The 22,789-nt window shown below is 35.9% G+C and overlaps 1 protein-coding gene across 4 annotated transcripts in view; it reads right to left on the minus strand.

Moving 5' to 3' along the window:
- NBAS (NBAS subunit of NRZ tethering complex) overlaps nt 1-22,789 on the minus strand; it is a 148,489-nt gene that overhangs the window by 95,905 nt on the left and 29,795 nt on the right. For all 4 annotated transcript variants that reach the window (XR_014944252.1, XM_085542189.1, XM_015859432.3 and 1 more), the window contains exons 20-31: nt 21,706-21,810; nt 21,299-21,435; nt 11,725-11,808; nt 11,030-11,183; nt 9,908-10,093; nt 8,910-9,083; nt 8,177-8,310; nt 7,455-7,517; nt 6,764-6,886; nt 5,190-5,292; nt 4,449-4,672; nt 2,336-2,448 (exon numbers count right to left, since the gene is read on the minus strand). Coding sequence is in view for 3 of the 4 variants with exons in the window: in XM_085542189.1 (XP_085398315.1) it covers nt 2,336-2,448; nt 4,449-4,672; nt 5,190-5,292; nt 6,764-6,886; nt 7,455-7,517; nt 8,177-8,310; nt 8,910-9,083; nt 9,908-10,093; nt 11,030-11,183; nt 11,725-11,808; nt 21,299-21,435; nt 21,706-21,810 (1,600 nt within the window). In the remaining variant the exon portion in view is untranslated. The remainder of the gene's footprint in view (nt 1-2,335; nt 2,449-4,448; nt 4,673-5,189; nt 5,293-6,763; nt 6,887-7,454; nt 7,518-8,176; nt 8,311-8,909; nt 9,084-9,907; nt 10,094-11,029; nt 11,184-11,724; nt 11,809-21,298; nt 21,436-21,705; nt 21,811-22,789) is intronic.

The raw sequence follows: 22,789 nt of genomic DNA on the forward strand, positions 1-22,789 counted from the left end.
AGGAGACTGTTGTAAATGAACCCCAGTGATACATTTTTTGTTAAGCAATATAGACAGTATAAGAATAACAACATCACCTGGAAAAACAGCCCAAAGACAGTTGAAGAAATGTATGCAAGTAAATGTATGACGTTTATAACACTAAAACATATGCAGCCACAATCCTCAGCTCCTCAGGCTGGGATGGGAGGAAGATGGAGACTTAAATGAAAACTCTTATTTGCTTCCAACTTTCAGACTATGTTTTTAAACTTAGCTGAGTTATCTTTAAAAAACGACTCTAGTATCAGACAAGGAGCAGAATGAATAAATAAATAAATAAATAAATAAATAAATAAATAAATAAATAAATTCAGGTGGAAACAGTTAAAGACCTGCTATTCCACCAGTACTGCAACAAGTCCATGGGGCCAATGGGATCCATCCAAGGGTGCTGAGGGAGGTGGCGGAGATGACAGCCAAGTCATTTTCCATCATCTATGATCTATCACCTATTTGTGTTCCTGGTCAATTGGAAAGGTCCCCAAGAACTGCAGGCTTCCAAGTGTGACTCCTATCTACAAGAAGGGTTGAAAGGAGAATCCAGGGAACTACAGGCTTGTCAGTCTGGCCACAATGCCAGGAAAGGTTATGAAGCAGATCTTGAAGGAGATCACACAACCAGGGGATCAGGTCAAGCCACCATGGGTTCCTGAAAGGCAGATTCTGCTTGATCAAGGAAGTTTGCTAGGAAGGCTCTCAGAGCGATCTGGACAGGCTGGATCGCAGGGCTATGGCCAATGGGATGAAGTCCAACAACATCAAGTGCCGAGTTCTGCACTTTGGCCACAACAACCCCAGGCAATGATACAGGCTTGGGGCACAGTGGCTGAAAGACTATGCAGAAGAAACCAACCTGGGAGTGTTGGTTAATGCTCAGCTGAATATGAGCCAGCAGTGTGCCCAGGCAACTAAGAATTCAACTTTAATGTTATTTTAGTGACAATCTATCAAAGTAACCGATCACCTGAAGGCTTTCACTAAAATTTAAAACATCGTTTTAATCTTACCAGATTAATTTGACTTACAAAGATACTGAAAAAAAAAAAGGATAAGTTTGGACCATTAATTAAATGTGTCATGATTCCACACACTGTAATTAAGACAGATCAATTGTTTTACAGTTTGCTAATACAATATTATTTCCACATTTCTATGGGTTCTTTTTTGAGTGGGTTTCATTTCTTTACTTTATTTCTTAAGATTCCTTTATGTCCACAAATAAAAAGATGACAATATTGTATATACAGGCTGAAAAAGCTGACTAAAAGAATTTTGCTCTAGAATTCAATTGTGCTGTACTGTAAGATCTGGAAACCAGAGTCTTTCTTGTTCCTGAAACTGTTAAGATTCCCAAATATCAGATGTGGAATATCAGTTCACTTTCAATGAATACTTTTAAAAATATATAAATAAATGTATAAAAAAAGAACAGAGAGAACTAAAGTAACAACAGCCACTAAGAACATTCATTTTGTTTTCCACAGACCTAAATTGCCTCACATAATTCCAGGTACTTCTCTACACAATGACAGAAGTAAAACTCTATGACTAGCAAATTTCATTGGTGCTTAGTGCTCTTTTCAGCTCTTTCAATGTGCTTTCAATACCAATGCTGATACACTTTCATACTGTTGCTCACACACCATACAACCAAACTTTACTGAAAGACAAGTATTTTTTTCAGTTAGAAAAGTGGCTTTCTTGTTAAAAGAGCAATGAATTATTTCTGGTAAAATAAATAAAACATACAGCACTATATTCCATTTGCTCTTTCAACTTCAAATTGTCTGTAATCATCCCTTCTTTCAAACTTTTGTCCAACAGCTTTCCATACTGAAATGAGTTAAAAACAGAGATTTAAAGTTTTTAAACATCTTCAAAAGTAATAGCTCACCAAAATTCACTTTTGTTGTCATTCTGTATTATACACTTAAAAATGAAACAACCCAGTTGAGACAAGAAAAATGCCTACAGTTCTCTCCTACTCACTATTTTATAACTCATCAGAACAAGTATGCACGGACTATTTTGCAAGCAGGAAGTCAGTTGTACTGAGGTCACCAAGAAAGCTGTATAATTAGTATTCTAGTTATTAAAAAGTGCTGAAAAAACTGCATTCCAGAACACATATATCATGTCACATCACTTGAAAAAATTACTCAAAAGCTGTTTGGAGACGGGGAGGTACTCTGTACTTCAGTCACGAAACACTTATGAAACAGTAAATTATTTGCCATCCATATTTTATTCAGACAATTAAAAAAAATGTATGAAGAATAAACATATGTAGTACCTTGTAATGGTAATATTTTCACACCAAATTCTTCAAGGTAGCCAAGAGCACGAATGAGATCTAGCTCTTCCTGAATAGCACTTGGACAATCCACAATAAGCTGCAGACAGCATCTAAATAGGAAGGAAACAAGCTTTTGTGAAAACCAGTGGATAAATCAATGTGCAAATTTACAGATGAAAACGTTAGCTCTCTTCAGAACTTAAAGAAAGCCAGCAATGCTCTGTTCAAAATATCTGGTTTTTAAACACGTAATTACTTAGGAAATTTTTGTGCTTCGGTTTTGCCATACACTACAAGATAAAAGCAAAATGCTGATTGAAAAGAAAATGCAAAGGCCTCTGTCACAAATTCTGTTTCCTCAATTAAGTTCAGAAAATGAAAATAAGGGTGATAAAAATACTTGTAAAACATCACTTTGAAGATAAATTATACAATAATAAACACTGCACAGCTTTAAAACTTTAAATAAAATATGCATATATTTATTAATATTCTATGGATGTAATCAGCTTTTAAACAACACTTTCACTGGCAAACTATGTTCATTGGGGCCCTGGAACGTGTACAGAGGAAGGCTACAAAGCTGGTGAGGGGTCTGGAGCACAGGCCTTAAGAGGAGTGGCTGAGGGAGCTGGGATTGTTCAGCCTGGAGAAGAGGAGGCTCAGGGGAGACCTTATAGCTCTCTATAACTTCCTGAAGGGAGGTTGTAGTGAGCTGGGGGTTGGCCTCTTCTCTCGTGTAATCAGTGACAGAACTAGAGGGAATGGTTTTAAGCTGCGTCAGGGGAGATTCAGGCTGGACATTAGGAAGTATTACTTCTAGGAAAGGGTAGTCAGGCATTGGAATGCACTGCACAGGGAGGTGGTGGAGTCACCAACCATGGGAGTGATCAAGAAACGCTTGGATGTGGTTCTGAGGAATATGATTTAGCCGAGAAGTATTGGTAATGGTTGGACTAGATGATCTTCTAGGTCTTTTCCAACCTTGATAATTCTGTGATTCTGTGATTCATATGTATCTCCAGAAACACATACTTTAAAAAAAAAATGTTTTCAGAAAAAGATATAAATACAACAAACAGTACATAGCAAATACTGTAAAAGTGAACGGCTTACAACTTTGACCTAAAGCAATAGTGCCTTTAATTATATAAACATGTGCACCTGCATGTTCCTGTGTGCTCATCTGGGACAAGAGAGGAACATGATTTAAGTCATTAGGGAAAAAATCACACATTTTCTGTCATTTTTGAGATAAACTATGGAAAAGTTGACCCCTCTACTCAAGGTAAAGTGTGAAATATACTTTTAAATCTTAAGGGAAAATACATGAGTTGTCAAAGACAGGAATCTCTTGGAAAGAGTCCAGCGGAGGGCCACTAAGATGGTGAAGGGCCTGGAGCATCTCCCCTATGAGGAGAGACTTAGGGAACTGGGTCTGTTTAGCCTTGAGAAAAGAAGGCTGAGAGGGGACTTGATCCAGGTTTATAAATACCTGAGGTGTGGGAGCCATAGTGGTGAGGCTGGTCTCTTTTCAGTAGTGCGTGGGGATAGGTCTAGGGGTAATGGGATGCAAGGACAGCATAGGAAGTTCCGCATGAATGTGCGGAAGAACTTCTTTACAGTGAGGCTGACGGAGCACTGGAACAGGCTGCCCAGGGAGGTGGTGGAGTCTCCTTCTCTGGAGATATTTAAGACCCGTCTGGACGCCTACCTGTGTGATGTGGTTTAGGGAGCCTGCTTTGGCAGGGGGGTTGGACTCGATGATCTCTAGAGGTCCCTTCCAACCCCTACAATTCTGTGATTCTGTGTGATTCTGTGATCTATAAAGTTCCAAAGCTGCAAAGTTCTACCAAGAAAAATTTCCCAATTTGAAAAAGCAGTCATAACACATTTGACTATTGCTTTACTCAGTTAAAAAAAGCTAGTTAGATGCAGATTTCCTAAATTCTAATAATAAAAGGGAAAAGATATCAATATTAAAATATGGCTGTATTTCTCATCCTTGTTAAAAGACCTGCACATAATTTTACACATATCTTTATCTTATCAAATTGCCATTTATCATCTTATCACACTATCTTTACAGACAAAATAGCTGTAAACATACCTGGCCAAATCCATACAGCTATCAGTTAGACTGGTTGATGAATTGAAATATTCTCTGCTAGCAGCCAAAACTAGTTCGATACTTCTTGTGTAGCTGACTTTGTACTGTGGCTTCCCTTTAGATGAAACTGGTTGATCCACCGACCAGATACTGCAATGCATCATTTGTCCAGCTAAGTGAATATTGTCTATACTGCTTGAGCACAAAAGACTTTCTGTGAATATCTAAAGGAAAGAACGATAATTAATAATATGACACAACAGTTTCAATAAGCCAATCTGTATTGTATGGAAACAATTCCTATGAATGAAAGGATCTCTGTAAGAATTTCCCCAAATTTTTGTTTATAAAGCGAAAAGTAACTAGGAACAAGTATCTAGTTATTTCTGCTTCCAGCAAAAATATTTAGAGTACGAATTCATAAAATATGAGATAAGAAATTTTCATCTATGTTCTGAGGAGTTAACAAGATGTAATAAGTTTAAAATGCAGTTTAATATTAGGACATTAAAAGGTCAAAACAGTCGACACATTTTAGAAAATATGTTCAATTCCAGTAAAAGACATACAGGATATATATTAGAGAGGCTTTTGATAAAATGAATTAACACAGAAAGTTTGTGGCCACCGAAAATGCCATAAATCTGTCCACAACCAAATAATAACACTTGAAATGTATTTAGATTTGTAAGCAACAACAAAGAATTAGAGTTCGTAGATTACTTGAGAAATAAAACTCACCTCATAGCAAGCATCTGATTCTAAGCATGTATATACTTTCTGCTGCATGTCTAACATATCTTGGAGCAATTCTTTCCATTGCATCTCACTGACAGATGGTTGCCTGCAAACATTTTTAAAATTAAATATTCTGCTCCTCAGTAAATTTAAGGAAAAGAAGTAGATAATTTAATCACCTAAAATACTCTTTCTTAATCGCTATTTCAGACTCTAATCATTTTTTTAAATCAAAAATTACTTTAATATTAAAGACTCAACCCTTCTAATATTAATCAATATTTAATTTAAATAGTGTCTGTAGGTTAAAATTGTTTGATAACAACACAGTACCCAAACTGTTTTCCATTTGTTTTCTATGGGATAAGGTAAAGATTTTAAGAAATTCTCATCAAGATCCTCAAGTTTGTTCTGATAGCTTCCAGTAGAACATCAGAAAGCTGCCAGCACTATCTTCCTGCTGATCCAAAAACAATGGGATAAAAACAACTTTCTAACTGCAAATGAAGATCACTGAAAAGCTGTTTCCTGAAGGAAATGGCAAACAACTAATAGGTTGCTCCCTTCCAACCCAAATCACTCTATCATTCTATGACTATGTGCAACTGTAGAAGGATATGGCTAGAAGCTTATTTTATCCCTGAAATTTGAATGGTATTCAGTTTCTTGACCTTCTTGATCCATGGATCTGTGTTGAACCACGTTTCCTATAGGATCTCCTGTGTACTATCAAAATTCATACCAACAAAATCACTATGAGGGTTTCTAGATATTGCCTTAGGATTGAAAAAGTCACTGTTTCAAGATACAAAAACTGTTTCAGCTAGCAGTTATTTCTGCAAGTGGTATCTTTCATTTTTGCAAAGCAAAATATCTCTACAAGAACGTAGAAAAATTAACAATCTACTATTTTTCATGCTTCTAGCATGCACCACTTGCATACTACCCTATTGCTGTACCTGTTGCAAAAAAAAAAAAAAGAAAAAGAATAATAATACAAAAAATAGTAGCCAGGACTGTTTTAACCAAGTTTTAATCTTTTTATCTGCTCATGCAAACTGCTATGTAGTAATTGATCTACACATAAAGGACCAGATAAAACAGTTCTTAAACAGAAAAAAAATTGAAAAATTATATTGAAAATAAGAGGCAGAAACAACGCATAGAAGCAGTATGTTACCCTGCTACAACAGCTTCTATAAAAACCAAAAAAGTTGTTGTTCCACAAATTCTACACTTTCCATAAAATTAAACAGGTCTTTAAAAACTTCATTTACAACATCTGAACTTCACTGTTTATCATTTTGTAGCCAGTATGCTTTTTAGGCTGGTTGTGCACAAATGCACTGAAAGAAGTTTGAAGTGAGAATGAGTTTTTCATATGTGGAGAATGCAGCCAAAACACTAATCATGTTAATAACCAGTTTAACAAATGTGTTTTATGCACTCCACGTTCGGTTTAAATACCAGTTCTCTATCATAATAAAAATGTGAGGTGCACTCTGTAAGGTTAAGTACCGTTCTGTTCCCTTACTGTCATTTCCCCCTTTATCTCCAATTCCTCTTTGAATACTAACTTGCGACCTGTGTGCCTTGTCAGCCTAATCATCAGCTTCCGTGCCTCCTCAGCATTGTCCTTTGTGTCTTTCACAAATGAAACAGGTTTCTGAAGCCCATGTTTCTCCAACAGCTCTGACACACTGCAAATAAATGGTAAACACTTTTAAATTCTGCACAGCTGCTACAGCAGTCTTAAAGCTTTATCAAATCATGCTCTGCAAATCCAAACCTTCGCTGTAAAGTCTGGATTTTGTCTGTAACAGTATGGATTAACCACAGCAATATTATTTACTCAAAATAAGCTGTTCCATTATTACATAATACCAACAATGTAGCATGACAATATATCTTCAAAACTTCTAGCTTTTTAACCAAAATATTATAGTGTCAATTGAAAAAAAAAAAACAAAACCAAAAAAAAAAACAACAAATCAACGGGTATTTTAGAAATAACCTTCACATCACTTCAGAAAACTTTCCAAAAGATTTTAAAAAATATTCAAAGCAAAACATTTATGAAGTTTTACAATATTTAAATAGCTAAAAGACATATATATTTTTAGTTCACAACATAAAGTCTTACAAATAATCATTATAACATCCCTGAAAACAAGATGAATATTCTTGCTTCTTTTTTATGTCATAGCAAAGTTCTCAGCTATGCCCAAGATTTACGTAAGAAAACATTATTCTGGGAAAAGCAAATACCTCAGAATTCGCTCCAGTTCATCTACTGCATCATGAAGACTGCTAGTTTTATCTGTTTCAGGCCTGCAAAGATACACAATCATTATATTTGTTAGAAGTTTTTTCCAGCCTTAATGATTCTATGATTCTACACAGCATTCCTTGATTAGAATCAAATAAATAGCTCTGCTTGAAAAAAAAATAACATTTTGCTTCTTGCTGGAAAGATAACAAAAACTGATATAACCCCCTCAGTCTACAAAAAGTTTATCCCTAGACTATCCTCCTTCCTATGTGTTGAAGACACTGGGAGAATAGTTTATCTCCTATTTGCAACTTTCATTTCCTTTACAATACCTGCCCTTCATACAAGTCTTCCATATGGAGACAACTCTCACATGCTAGTAAGCAGAAATATACTCTTATGTGCAAGACACCACCAACTGTAACTAGATCAGCAAGACTAATACAATAACACTGCTCTTTGGTCTCAATTCACCAGCATATAAAAGCCTAAAAAACAAGTACAGAAGAAGTGTTAGTCTGAATTGATTTAAAGCATCTTTTGTCACATTATTTGGCAGAGGTACACACTCCCTGTATGAAAGCCACTAAAATGAAGGACAGAAAATTCCAGTAAAGATATATACCGTTTAATGATGTAGTAACTATCTTTAAAATATTACTTCAGTACAATACTAAACATCTAAAATAGTTACAAATAATTAGCTGATAAAGCTTACCCATAACCTCTTTGTGGAAGGCATTCCAAAATATCATAGCAGAGAGCAAGCTGGTCATCTCGTTCACAACTATAAATACATTCCAGTGCTGTAATCATAAGCTGGTCTTGTTCAGGAATAATTTTTTGCTGACACTAGTGGAAAAAGAAAGTGTTCCACTGTATTTTTCCTTTAGCTAATTAAACAGTTTAGTTTCTTTTGAATTAAGTCAATTAAAATTAAAACATACTTATTCCAAATAAATAATTGCCTCCTGATTGCAATTAGTGAGTCTCTTAGTAACAACACAGTGCAGTCCCTGCTGAAGTTTCAAACTCTGAAACACAACTCAGCTACTTTCCTGCACTGACAACATTTGAAGAAATAGTGGTATTTTATTATACTCCACCTGAATTTAAGACGTTTAAAGGATGCAGAAGAAAGGAACTGCTGCAAACATTTGTCAGATCTGTTTAACACATACCACAGTATCAATATATATAAAAAAGCTGCATAGAACATGCCTTCCACTTACAACCACTGAACTCATCTCCTGTTACAGATTCCAGTATATTCTTTGCATTCATAACAGAAAGGAAGATTTATGTTTTCTAAAACATAACAAATGCTGAGTCCAAGAGGAAGGGAAAAAACATGGTTTGTGTTCTAAAGCAGAGCATCTCTAACCCTATATTTGAATTTCAGGACCAGAATTTTCCAAGAAACCAAACCATAAGGATGGTGGTATACTCACAGCAGGTTTTGAATTCTGGAAAATCTTCAGAGGTAGAGTCAGATCGTCCTTTGCTAATGTCACTAAATATTCTTTAAAAAGTGAATTTGCCAGACCAGGAGACTGATTTTCACAGCGGTGAAGAAAAGGGATCATCCACTGATAAACATTCTTCACGTATTTTTCATCAGAGGACTGGAAAGCACAGCAAGTTACGGAGTGGGTAACATTTTGGTCATCATAACTGAAACAGTCTCTACACCTATCAGAAAATACAGCTGAAGTCTGACCTTCACTACTGCTGCACTGACCACAGTATTATGAAATACTGAAACAGCAAATTATCTGTCTGCTGCCAATGGCATGAGGAGACAAATGATATGAGTAAAACCCTATACTTGATGAAAGTTAAGGTCTCATTGTCTTCCAACAACTAGAGGATGAGAGATTTGCTTGCATCCTCATCAGAGTATCATTACTCTCAGTATGTAAGAATAAGTGCATGAGTTCTTTCCTTTAGAATTTACATATTCTTTGAATATTTAACATCTGATTTTATCTGAAGGTATTTTCTAACCTTTCCATAAAAGACACAGTTCTTCCTGTTCTGAAATGCCATACACAGGCCAAATGCAATGATGATAAACTAGTAAATGCTACAGAGGTGAAATTTTTTTTTGCTAACATTTAATGACCATCAATAGCTGCACTGAAGATCTTTTAGTACGGGCCATTAAAAAAGCAGTTCACAGCTTTTACAAGACTGGTTTTATTAGATTTACTGACACTCAGTTCCATTCCCAGAATATGTAATTTTGTCTTCAATTTTTGTTTTAGCAACAAAACAAAGTAAAAACAAAAAAACAAAAAAACACTGAATGATAGTGTCAGGTTGAATTAAAAATGAAGGTTCCTTAGAAAAAAATCAGACATTATCTCATCTTTATACACATGCAATCTACAGTAACCTTAACTACTACAAATCAGGCTATACTTAATTATCTCCTCAAAATACTTACGTTCTTCATCAACAGTCTTAGCTTTTCAATGTCTTTCATCTCTACTAGTTCCTTCAAAGTCAAGGTTCTATCACCATCAGTCTCATACACTACTGTCTCAAGAGTGATCAGATTGTCACAGAGCACCTGCAGACCAGGGATATTCCTTTCCATGCCAAGACGAACAAGGGATAAAGCACAATCCACCTGGAAAATAATTAAAAATCTGGCTCAGCAACCATATGCCAAAAAATAAGTTCAAGTCCAGTTTACATTCCCATTATGTGTTTATTTTCTTTCACCATTCTCTTTGTTTAATGGGCAATTATAAGTTCCTAGAATATTTTGCTGCCTATATATTCCAATTTGTATTGCTATTCTCAGCTTTATAAAAAAGCACAAAACTAAATTTATCAGTTAAATGACTGAAGTTACACATACATCTCTAAACTAAGAGACATGGATTTGAAGGGTGGACTATTCAGTGGATAAGGAGTTGGTTGGAAGGTCCCAGCCAAAGGGTTGTGGTTAATGGCACTATGTCCAGGCGGACGCTGGTAACAAGCACTGCCTCCTGGGGTCCATGTTGAGCCCAGAACTCTTTAACATCTTTATCAATGACATCAATGATGGCACTGAGTATACTCCCTGCAAGTTTGACAACAACTCCAAGCTCAGTGGAGTAACTGATACAGCAGAAACAAGGGATGTTGTAGCTTGATAAATAAATTTAAATAAATTAGCTTTAGGGATAATAAAATACCTGAACACATGAGTGATGAACTCTAGTTGCACTGCTTATCAGTGCCACATATCTATACTACATATGGCACAGTATCATGTTACATAATAAAACATGCTTCCTGATACACAGTGCACAACATTCCCTCCCTTTACTTAATTACAGACATCAAATGTAATGGTAAACATATTTATTTGACTAGAAAAGTGCTATTGTCTGCTACGATAAATCAAGTCTATCTATTGGCTTTCTGTTCATTGCTATGAATTAATTATTTAGTCAACTAAATTTCATAGAAAGCAATGGGAAAATAATCACACTAATACCCATTAAGATAGAATTCCAGTGAAGAATACTGAACAGCCGAACAGCCATCATCATTTTTTTACTGCTATTCTCACCTGCATGGCATATTTTTCAATTTCCTGTGCCCTGCTCAAATACCAGTCAGTTACAAGCTCTACTGAAAGCTCAGTAGTCCTGTACTTCAGTAACTCAGGTTGTGATTCATACAGAAATTCGCTTTCATCTTCTAAAGTTGGTTCAACAATTGTCCTTAAAAAAAAGTAAACATATGTTTAAATACATGTTTACTTGCCTTCCCCCACCCCCCCCCCCACCCCCCAAATTAGGTTTTCCTAAAATTTCTTGTCATTCTGAAGACAGATATATCAATAATTTAAGAATCAAATGCCAATTACAGTGTTTATTTTTCTCACTGATTATAGATTCCAAACATGAAATGGATCACGAAAGAATCCTACTAAAGACACAGACAAGGTAAACTTCTGCTTTCTATTTTTCACACAAAAAAGCAGCTGCATTATCCATTAATGCTGCTATAATCATGTTATGGATTACAGCTTTCTGTAAGATACTCATCAGAAAATCACAGAGAACTTAATGCTTTTAAGTTAATGCGTTTGGTTTTCCAGCCTCATTAAGAAAGTTCAAAACAGAAATAACTGTGCATGAAACTGAGAAGCAAGTCTCACTTGGTATTTAATACATTTTAAGTAAATAAATATTAGTAAATAAACATTATCTTAAACATATATATCACAAAAAATTCTTCATTGCATTTATGTAAACTTACCTGCAGTCTGCTTTTTCACACCAGTCTTCCTCACGATGTTTCTGTTCATTCCAAGGAATAATTTTCAGTGTTCCTTGCTCATAACTGGTATAACAAAAAATGGAATTCTCCTGTCAATATTGTTTACAAAAATTCTGATGAATTAAACTGACTATACAAGTGTGATTTTGTCTGTAGGATCCTATCCATACAAAAACATATCCTACCTAAGCCATTTATGATGCATACCTCAAATATTTTCTTAATTCAATTCAATCTCAATTCAATTCAACATGATCTCTGTTTACAAACATCTACAGTGAAACATTTCATAAATATTGAAGGAAAAAGCATCTTTGAGATACAAATTAAGAACAACATGAGCTGTTACTAGAATGCCTAGTTATGCCTTGTGATTGTAAGTTAGCTGTTTAGGCAGTGTGAAAATCAGGAAAACCATACCAAGATACACAGAATATAAAAGAAGGAGAAAAATAAGTGCCTTTTAGGCTCTTCTACTTGTAGAGATAAAAAATAAACCACATAGTAACAAAAGATATTAAAGCTACACAGCACTGGAATAGCGAGATTTAAATCTCATTCATTTTCTCCTGATCCCACAAACAGCAACAGTAATACAGCATGGACAACCACTATTCACAAGTTAACTGATTCTTATCCCTCAAAGTGCAGAACTGTAACACAGTATCTTAAAAAGAAATACTTCTCCAATAAACACATCAATTTCACAATGTTGGAGTCAAGCAAGACTATAATTCAGTAACTTCATCTCATTTAGCAATAGTCACTAAATGCATACATACATGCACAAAACAAAACACAGAACTGTCCTCCCTTGTATACACAAACATTTCCCCAATGTCATCTATTCTTTTTTTTCTTACACTATATACTAACAATAATATCCTGTGCTTTATCTGTAATAATTCCAGCCATCCACAAGAAATATGTACAAGATATAGCAATAACTTGGTGTAAACAGGCTTGCAGGCTGCAAAAAGTCAACAGAGGAGTTAAGAAAACTGAAAAACAGCTAATACTTATGTCTTCCCTAAACTTTCACACTTTTCTGTTTTTTGAGGACTAAGCATGCTGCTACCCTTCAATATGAGACATGAAGAATAAGAATAAAAAAGAATACATCAATCCAAGCCTGTACTGCATCACACTGAATGAGTTCTTAATTAAGCAGCTATTTTCTGTATATTTGTCATAGACATGGCGAAATTACATCCTACAATTAAAACTCCAGTCAAGAAAGTAATTTTTAACATTATAATTAGTACAAGAGGATTAGAAACAAAGTTTGCGCAGCTTGCAAAGTTTCGTAATGGACCCAAATGTTAGTGTGCTTCTTTCCTCCCATTATTCTTAACATACTTAAAAACCTGTAGACTCAGCAGTTACATTTCCATACGCAAGCAATAATTACCTACCCAGCATGAAACAAAAACTTCTTTTGCTGGGCTGATGCAATCACCTACCCTTCTCACCAACTCATTTCAGAAAACATTCTGTAACTGCCCTTCCCCATCTAAACAGTTTAAATACAGTCTTCCATCAAAATAACTTCTCCAAAGTCCAACATTAGCTTATAATTTCAACTAACTTTCATTGCTTTCGGAGGAAAAAAAGGAAACGTAGCTTGCTGAGGAATATCTCACTTAGTTTCTACTATCTTTGCTTGACGGTTCCTCCACTTCCCTTTGCCTCACCTCCGAAATCCACCAACTGAAATAGTAATGAGACACTTAACACACTTCTGCCAACCCTACTGAAAATGATGTGATAGAAAAAAATGCAGTAAAGTTTTTGCGAAAGCTTGAACAGATTGACAAATCCTGCGCGGAAGGTTTTTATGAAGTTGTTCACTTTTTTATTCCACTCAAATTAAAGATGATATTTCACTGTTTATACTCCCTATACAGATACTAGTTTTCATCATCTATATGTAAACTGCTAACAAACATACAAAAAAAGCACCTGTGTTCAAAAATGGAAAATCTTAGAAAGAAGCATCATAAAAGTCCACTAAAATATCTAGTTCAGGAATATTTAAGCTGTACATTATAGATTCTTTATAAACTTCAGGTACACATGATGAGGTGTTTACCTGCACCTACTATTTTTTTCCTCTCCTTTTTACATCTGCTGTTGGTCTTTTGCCTTCTACCAAGAACACTCTCCAGTTTCAGCAGAAGCTTCTGCATGAATGAAACCTGCAGATGCCCACAGACGTCAGTTTCTGAAGTGAAATTACTTAACTTCTTAGGTTTTTCATAGATGTTTATTAGCAGATCTCAGTCTCATCTTTCTTTCCCTTCTCACAGCAGAAGAATAGTAATCACCATTAACTGTATTTTCTAGATGCATAAGGAAACCAACGTTTAAAAAGAAAACAAACTCCTACATAGATACAAAATATCTTATCCCTATAGAATTAAGCAGTTATGTCAGTTTTAACACAGACAAATCTCTTTCCAAGTGGAGTTCACAATACACTGACCCACAAATGAACTGCTTATTTCGTTCACTGCCTCAACAATGCCAGAAAATTCACAACTCCCTCCTGGCCCCTATCTAATTGTGTCCAACCATCCTTACTTTCTGCTATCAATCTAAAAGGTTTAGAAAATCCCTTTGTATTTCAGTTTAAACACAAGGATTGGAATAAAACGGTCTTGACACTAATAAATAATAGGAGATCCCAGTAGTAATTGTCAAGAAACACTTAAAGAGCTATATTTATCACTACATTTATCAGAAGTTTGGTTTCTTTTCCCAAAACGGTACTTAGATTTTAGCACAGACCTGCTTTTCCCCCCTCAATTTTTTTTGTATCAGTAACTGTAATGTCACCATCAGAAATATAGCTATAAAACTCAAAAACAAACAACAGCTGCTATCAATCACAATAGTGTAAGCTGAGAAAGATTTTGGGAATCCAAATGCATCCTGAAAACTCAAAAGCATTCAGTGCAAATGAAACTGAGGAGGAAGAGCTGGGGAAGGGAACAAGCTTATGCTATGAGACAGGGCTTCCATTTTTCTACCATTACTTTGTTTGCAATACATACACAGCAAATTCAGCACCACTGAGACGCGTCAGAACGACTGCACAGAATACATAAATCTGACAGGTTCGAAAGTGAATTCAGCATGCACAAGTAGTCTGCTGAATGTGGAACACAGAGCCTATTTTATCACATCCATCATCCACTCTCTCTGCTTGTGCTAAGCAACTTCACACCTTTGCTCTAGAAACTGAAATTCCAGAGGTCAGAGACAGTGCTTAATTTAGAGTGAAACAGCAGTGTGCACTCATCCAAAAATCAAGGTACTGGAATCGAACACTGTAGTAACTAAGGCAAGCATCCCTCTCTTTCAATTAAAAGAAACCATCACATGTCCCAAAACTAATTTCATTCAAACATTATCTGAGATTCTGTTTGGTTGGTTTTGCGGATCATTCTTCTGGTTGCTTTTTCTCTTCTGAGTAACTGTTTCCCCTATTCTTTCCCTTTCTCTACATCCTTTTCAACAGTAGAATAAACATAATTATAGGTCAGTAAACTGACAGATTATGGAGATATTCAACTCTATTTCCTCAAAAAGAGCTGACTTCTCCCTGTATTGCTCTTTCCACTCTATTGTCTGTGTTTGCTTGGCAATTCATTTCATTCTTTGCCTTGACAAAAGAGACCCATGCTATTGCATCCGGTATCCTATCAAATGCATTTATTCAAACCTACAGATTATTTTTCTCTCCAAGGACAGGTTTTCAAAAGAGGAATGTCTAATTTAGTTTTTAAGGTCAGAGTCCAATTCTTTCTATTACTAATAGCAACTTTGAGTGTGGTTTTTTGTTGTTATTTTTTTTCCCCAAGGATTTCAATCAGCAGGCCTGTCTCAAAGACTCATCTAATTGAAGATTAGTAATTAAAAAAAAAAAAAAAAAAACCCTAAAATTTGTGCAAACTGAATTCAGACTTGAAATCAAAAATCACTCTTACATACTTGAGAACAGTATCTTTTTACTAAAAAACATGTACTTTTTTTTTAATATAGGGGGACATAGGAGCAACCCCTTCCCTTGTCTGATGGCAGTACTGGACCTGGTGCATGCCAAGGTGCAATGGGAAAAATCAATTCTTGTTTCTGCTGTTCTGCAGTCCTTATGAAACAGTTTTATGATGTTACAGTTCTGTAACTGAGGATGAACCACCATAGAATCATAGAATAGAATTACCCAGTTTGGAAAAGACCTCAAAGATCATCAAGTCCAACCACAGCCTAACCATAGTACCCTAACTCTAACAACCCTCTGCTAAATCACCATAGCAGATGACACCAAGTTGGGAGGTGCTGTCAATCTGCCTGAGGGTAGGGAGGCCTTTTAGAGGGATCGGGATAAGCTGGATTACTGAGTTGAGGTGAATGGGATGAAGTTCAATAAGGCCAAGCGCCGGGTTCTGCACTTTGGCCACAATAACCCCACGCAGAGAAAAGGGACCTGGAGGTATTGGGTGATAGTTGGCTGAACATGAGGCAACAGTGTGCCCAGTTGGCCAAGAGGGCCAATGGCAGCCTGACCTGCTTTAGAAATAGTGTGATCAGCAGGAGCAGAGAGGTAATTATCCACCTGTACTCAACACCGATGAACCCACACCTTGAGTAATGTGTTCAGTTTTCGGCCCCTCATTACAAGAAAGACCCTGGAGCGTGTTCAAAGAAGGGCAATGAAACTAGTGGGGGGTCTGGAACATAAATCTTAGAAGGAGTGGCTGAGGGAGCAGAGATTGTTTAGTCTGGAGAAGAGGAGGCTCAGGGGAGACCTCATTGCACTCTACAACTTCCTGAAAGGAAGCTGTGATGAAGAGGGACTTGGCCACTTTTCCCAGGCAACAAACAGGACCTGAGGAAACGGCAGCAAGTTGTACCAGAGGAGGTTTAGATTAGACAGAAGGAGAAACTTTTTCTCTCAGAGTGGTCAGGCACTGGAATGGCTGTCCAGGGAGGTGGAGGAGTCACCATCCCTGGCAGTGTTCAAGAGACATCTGGATGAGGAACTACAAGATCTGCTTTAGTAGCTTGTGGTAGCAGTGGTGACGGGAGCACAGTTGGACTAGATGATCTTGTATGTTCTTTCCAACCTTGTGATTCTAGGATTCTATAAGAAATGCATCCCAGATATGTCACCATAAACAGACATGACATACATATCTACATTTTTCATACTGCATGTAAAACTGGGCTAGTTCAGTAACAAATTACTAATGGCAATTATACAACTGAATACATATATTTAGGGTTTACAACTATTCAATTTACTATATGACACATTTTGAAGAGGTGGGAAGGAGAGTGACTCATTTTCCATAAATGGCTGTAAGACATGAAATTCACCAGCTGTGGAATACAGCTGCTGTTTAAAACAAAGTGCCAAAAGCACCATTTTTGGAGAATTGATCCACATTAAATAGTGGAAAAGGTATCCCAGCTTTTGGCTACCACAGTTGACTGCGTTTCAGAACCCCTACCATGCACATTTCAATGACAGGTCTTCCAAATCAACTTAGCAACCAGAGAAAAGTCTTCTTTTTGATTCTGCATGAACAGATCAAACTAGTTTTTAATGATATAGTTATCTTCTTATGTAACCTAGGAAAAGAAGAAATTTTTTACACTTAAATTACCTGGACAGAATAACCTAAACAACCGAAATGCCAATCAACACTATTCAGTCACAATTTAGGAGACTGCTGTGTTGGTTTTTTTTATGTATACAGTGAAAATGTAAGGCAACCACTTTCACAAAATCTAAATGGGCTACCTTAAAGACACAGATGAACTCCCAGTCTTGCCACCACACTGTGAAAATACATTTATAAAAATGTACATTTATAAATAAATACATTTATAAAAGTGTTATGATTATTTGTGTAAGAAATTCTGTCCATAGAAAAGCTACAAGCAAGACCAGATCAGCAATATAATTTGACAGAATAACATAGGAGGCAAGCCAAGGTACAGTTCAGCAACACACATGCAGTAGATTGACATGGTAAACAAAGACAGGATAAGCTAGGCATAAACATCACAGAAACACAGCAAAATCAGAACTGCAGTTCAGCTCGCACTCTATAGAAAGATAAGAGAAAACTGCTCCTGGGTTCCCCCAAAACTATCTCCTTGATGAAGACACCAAGTCCCCTCAGGCTTTTAAAAGTGCTCAGATCCCTAAACATCTTGACGCTCTTCTGCTAACTTCACTCTGGTTCACCAAAATATTTCTTGGTTATCCAGTATTCTAGATGCAGCTGAATGAGTGCAGTAGTCTGCTCCACCTTCTGGGTATGCTCTTGTTCAAGCAGGCCATGTTGCTTCTGGCCTTAGCTTCCAGGACATGCTTCTGGCTCATGACTTGCTTGTGCTCATCAGGACCTCCTGGTCCTTTGCAGGAGAGCTTCTCTCCTGTCAGTCTACAGCTTTCACTGTTCCAAAGGTTTCTTCATTCACAGGAACAGAAGTCTGCATTTCCTTCAGGATGCTCAGGTCACTGTGAACAGCAGCTCTGGTCACATATAGCAGCTCCTCTTAAACTTCCCACCTTCCTTGTCAACAGTTCATGCTCCCCTTGGCCTCTTCATGGCTTTAAGTTCCTACTTCCATATTCAAAAACCGTTTAAGACTAATACTACTTACAATACTTTCAACCAGCAAACTTTCAGCAACATCCAACTAGCCAAATTCAACCAACCCTGCAGCTGCCCAGATCCCTACAAAGGCCACTTTTAAGAACTTCATTTCCTCCAAACTACTTTTTACATACATCACAAGAACCTTCTCTTTTCCTACCAGAAATCAATGCAAAGAGGAGCATGAACATACAGAGTCATGAAAATGTAATTATACCCTCAAAACATGCTTTTCTAATTTTAAGTCGACAGTAAGATTAGAGATTTTAAAATTCATACTTGAGATTAATACCAATTACACTGATGCTCTTCTTCAGAACCATTGTGTTTTCTTCTTGCATAAGTTTTCTCTGACTGTACTGCTAAAGAAATGAATAAAAGCAAAAACAAAACTGACTATGGGATTAATCCTCTTAACATAAACACATCTGAACTAAACTAAAAGGCAGTTCAGCAGAAGAAACTAATAGCTCATAACTGGGAGTATACGTTTGACAGTTCATAGGCATTCAGTTATCAAATCAATTATATACACAAGAAAAAAGACTAAGCTCGGTCACTGAAACACTGCAGTGCAACAGGCAGTAACTAAAAACCAAGTTCAGGAGAAGGTATCATAATGCAAAGATAAAGGGAAAACCACTTAAAAGTCTCCCAGTTTAATTATGTTTTTGTTTATAGATGTTTATCTGATTTTAAAAGCTTCATCTGAAGTTTTAAAAAAATATTTCCACACCTATTCCAGTACAAATGGAGTTTTTTCAGAACTCTCCAATAAAAATTCACTATAAGCCAGGACTGAAACCCAGTATTTAAGAAGTTAAAGAGTAAAAAAGCAGAAGCATACAGAAGTCACCGATTTAAAGTGAAGGCTTTTTCATACTGCTGCAGTGTGCAAAGTTACTGATATTGAGGAAACCTCACATTCGAATTTCCCAAATTCTGTGAGTTTAAAGGTGAACTGTAATGCTGCAATATAACAGTTAAACGTAATAAAAGGATAAAGAAATTAAAACAAAAAGACTCTGGTTATGTGTTTATAATAGAGGTAAAGCATTATTTCCCTCTGAGATTACCTTTAAAAATCTGAGGGAAACAATCTTAACCATAAACTAGCTGTCATTTTTAAAAGAGAGATCAACTCCTCTGAATACCTAAAATTCTATGATCTTCACTCTAGTTGTCTTAAAAGATACAGATGACGTACCTAATGAACCTTTGTGAAGGAGCCTGAATACCCATGACCCAGCACAGATTCAGGAACCATCATTATAAAAGAAGCTGACAAATAATTATAACAAATGGAAGGAGTAATAATATATTATGATCATCATAACTCTGCAAAAATACATTCGTAAACACCATCATCTACTACTTTTTTTCCTCTTTGCTACACCGACTTCTGTGCTTCAAAGTTTTTGGGACACCAGACTTCAAGTGCCATCCTAATGTAGACAGTGTGGCAGGGGAGATTCAGGCTGTACATTAGGAAACATTACTTCTAAAGGGTGGTGAGGAACTGGAATGCACTGCTCAGGGAGGTGGTGGAGTCACCAATCCTGGGGGTGTTCAAGGAGTGACTGGATATTGTGTTGAGGGACATGGTTTAGTGGGAGCTAGTGGTAATAGGTGAATGGTTGGACTTAAAGTCTTTCCCAACCCTGGTGATTCTGTGATTCTATGATAAATCATAACAATTCAGAAAAGCCTTCCTTCCTGCCTCCTCATATATCTTATTAAAACAACAGAGAAAATTCAGAATCCATCTTCTCTGTTTTATAAACATCGCAACAATTTATCTTTATGATCTGTTACTTTAATAAAAGCATAAAACAAGGGCTTTTACACACTGAACATGTTCCTAATATTAACAAAATGACTAAAAGGATGCCAGCAAATATTAGGTATCAAGAAAACAACACTAACTTCCACTCAGAAAAAGTTTTTATAAACATTATAAACTGGGAAAGATATCACAGGAGTGACTATGTGAATAAAACCTCTTCTACATAGCAAATTACCCAGAAAGCACTGTTTAAACTTCCAAATGAAAGATGCAACTACAATGCTGGAAGGCTCCAACAACAACCTCTAATCTACTCAAAAGAACTATCCTTCTGAAGTATGAGTTCAAAGTCCTATGGCAAAAATCTAAAAAAATGAAACCTCACTAATTCTATGTGGGCACTGAGCAATACACTTCAAAACTAATTCTGTAATCGAAGCATTTGAAAGAAACAACCTAGAAGCAAAAATTTCTTTTAAATAATACTGAGAACAGTAGAATGATGTTCAAGACTCTCTTGTGAAGGTTTAAGTTAATAGCCAACATGAAACTGACAGTAAACTACATTTTATACTCAAAGGAAAGTCGGATTAAAGCCCTTTCCTAATTCTTCCTTTGAGAGAGTAAGAGTCCGTGACAAGAAAATTCATGATTTTGAAGTTACTGACTACTTAAGGATTATACAATATTTAAAAACAAATTCAGAAGAATACAATGTTTATATTCCATCCAGGAAAAAGCAAACAAAGAAAGAAACCACTTCCATTATTATCTGTTAATTTTGCATGTTCATGGAAAACACTTACAGACCTCTACTCACATCAGTGAAAATTTGGATCAGAAGCTGCAGGTTAAGAGTCTGTGCTTATGGGTAATGTAGATAAGAACATCTAAATTCCTTACTTTCGAGTAAATCACCCCAAAAGACAAAAAGTTTGCACAAATGGCACAAAGTAAAACAGCTAATGAAGATTTGCACAGGAGACAAAGCTAATTCCTTGATTCCAGGCAATGACTTAGAGAAGATCATCATATATGCAAACCAATTTATGTGTAACATTTAAGTTAATATCCACTAATGTGTTCTTACCAAGCCTCAGGCAACAAGAAAGCATATTCATGTGGTGAAGTAGTCTCTGGAAAATTGGAGAGAATTGCTTGTCTGTGTGGAAGTAAAGCTGATCCATGGAAAGTAAACAAGATTTCCAGGGCTCTGACATTGCTTTCCTAAACATAAAAAACAATAAACTGCAGAAGACTGATACAGACTGAAACAGAGCAAGTAATGCAAGTTTAAGTCATATAATGAACCCTTGACTTCAAAATTTTCTTCCTCAATAAAGAAAATTTGTTGAGTGTCCCCACATTTACTTATTTACAATCAAACAAAAACATCTTCCGCATAAACTTCCATTGAGATTCAACTACTTTCAATGGAACAAATAAACACCTAAACCAAAGAAGCAATAATGAAAAAAATTAAGAAAATGTTAATACCCGAGCATAAGTTCTTGCTGAAAGCACAATATTTTGATTTCTGAACTTCTTGAAGAATTCACCATCATAGTGCTGTTCAGCTGAATGGGGACCACCAAGGATTTCCTACAAACAAAAAAAAAACAAAAAAAAACAATAATTAAAAAATTACAGACCCGATTTTATACAAGATTTGCAACAGCACCCAAAACCATATACATCATACCACAAATAAACATAAACTACACCTGGAAAAAAACATGGTGGAGGCTTGCTTTCTTTTAGTTTGTTTTTGATTACTTTTATTTGTTGGTTTTAATTTATCTCAGTATGGAAAAAAATGCATTTCTGATTGATAAGCTAAGACAATTCTCTGCTCTATTCTAAATAAAGTTTCTACAGCATTAGTTACAAGGGGATGCAGTAAAAATCAACCTTCGTACTATCAACTGCAAAATTAAATTTAAAAAAAAAAATAAAATACAGATTTCCATTCCAAAAAGTTTTGTCTCTGTAACTCAAGAAAAGAAAAAGAGGAGAAGGAGATGAGAATCAGAATTAGACTGACTTATTACTTAGCCTGACTGATGCAGTTTCAAAGCAAGTGATCCTGTACTACATTCCACATCTCATACATTTGTATATTATTCCCTATCCTCAAAATTGTTTTATTATTTAAGATGCATCAGATTTCCCCTGACATTTTACTTTAATGACACACTCACGTAAATGCCAAGTCCTCTTAATAGCAACTAACATACACTTTTAACTAAACAATTGTTGCTCCAAAAAAAAAAAAAAAAAAAGGGGGGGGGGGAGGGAAATAGGCTGTTTCGCTGGCAAATGGACACAATATGTTCAAAGCATGCCCAACCATGCCTCAAAGTTAAAAGCTAGCCATCTGCAACCTTGAAGCAGGAAAAATACACTAGCTTGAATAGAAAACAGCTCACATTTCTCAAGTGAGAGACTGCTATATTTCAAGGAGACTATAAACAGTAATACTACAACATATAACAAAAAAAATATGATGATGTGACAAAAAAAAGTTACAGGACTATCTGTGTAATAGGAACTCAAAAAGAGCTTAAGCCATTACCAAGTT

This window comes from Coturnix japonica, chromosome 3 (genome assembly GCF_054131305.1).
Source record: "Coturnix japonica strain WE chromosome 3, WE-NBRP24, whole genome shotgun sequence".
Lineage (NCBI taxonomy): Eukaryota > Metazoa > Chordata > Aves > Galliformes > Phasianidae > Coturnix > Coturnix japonica.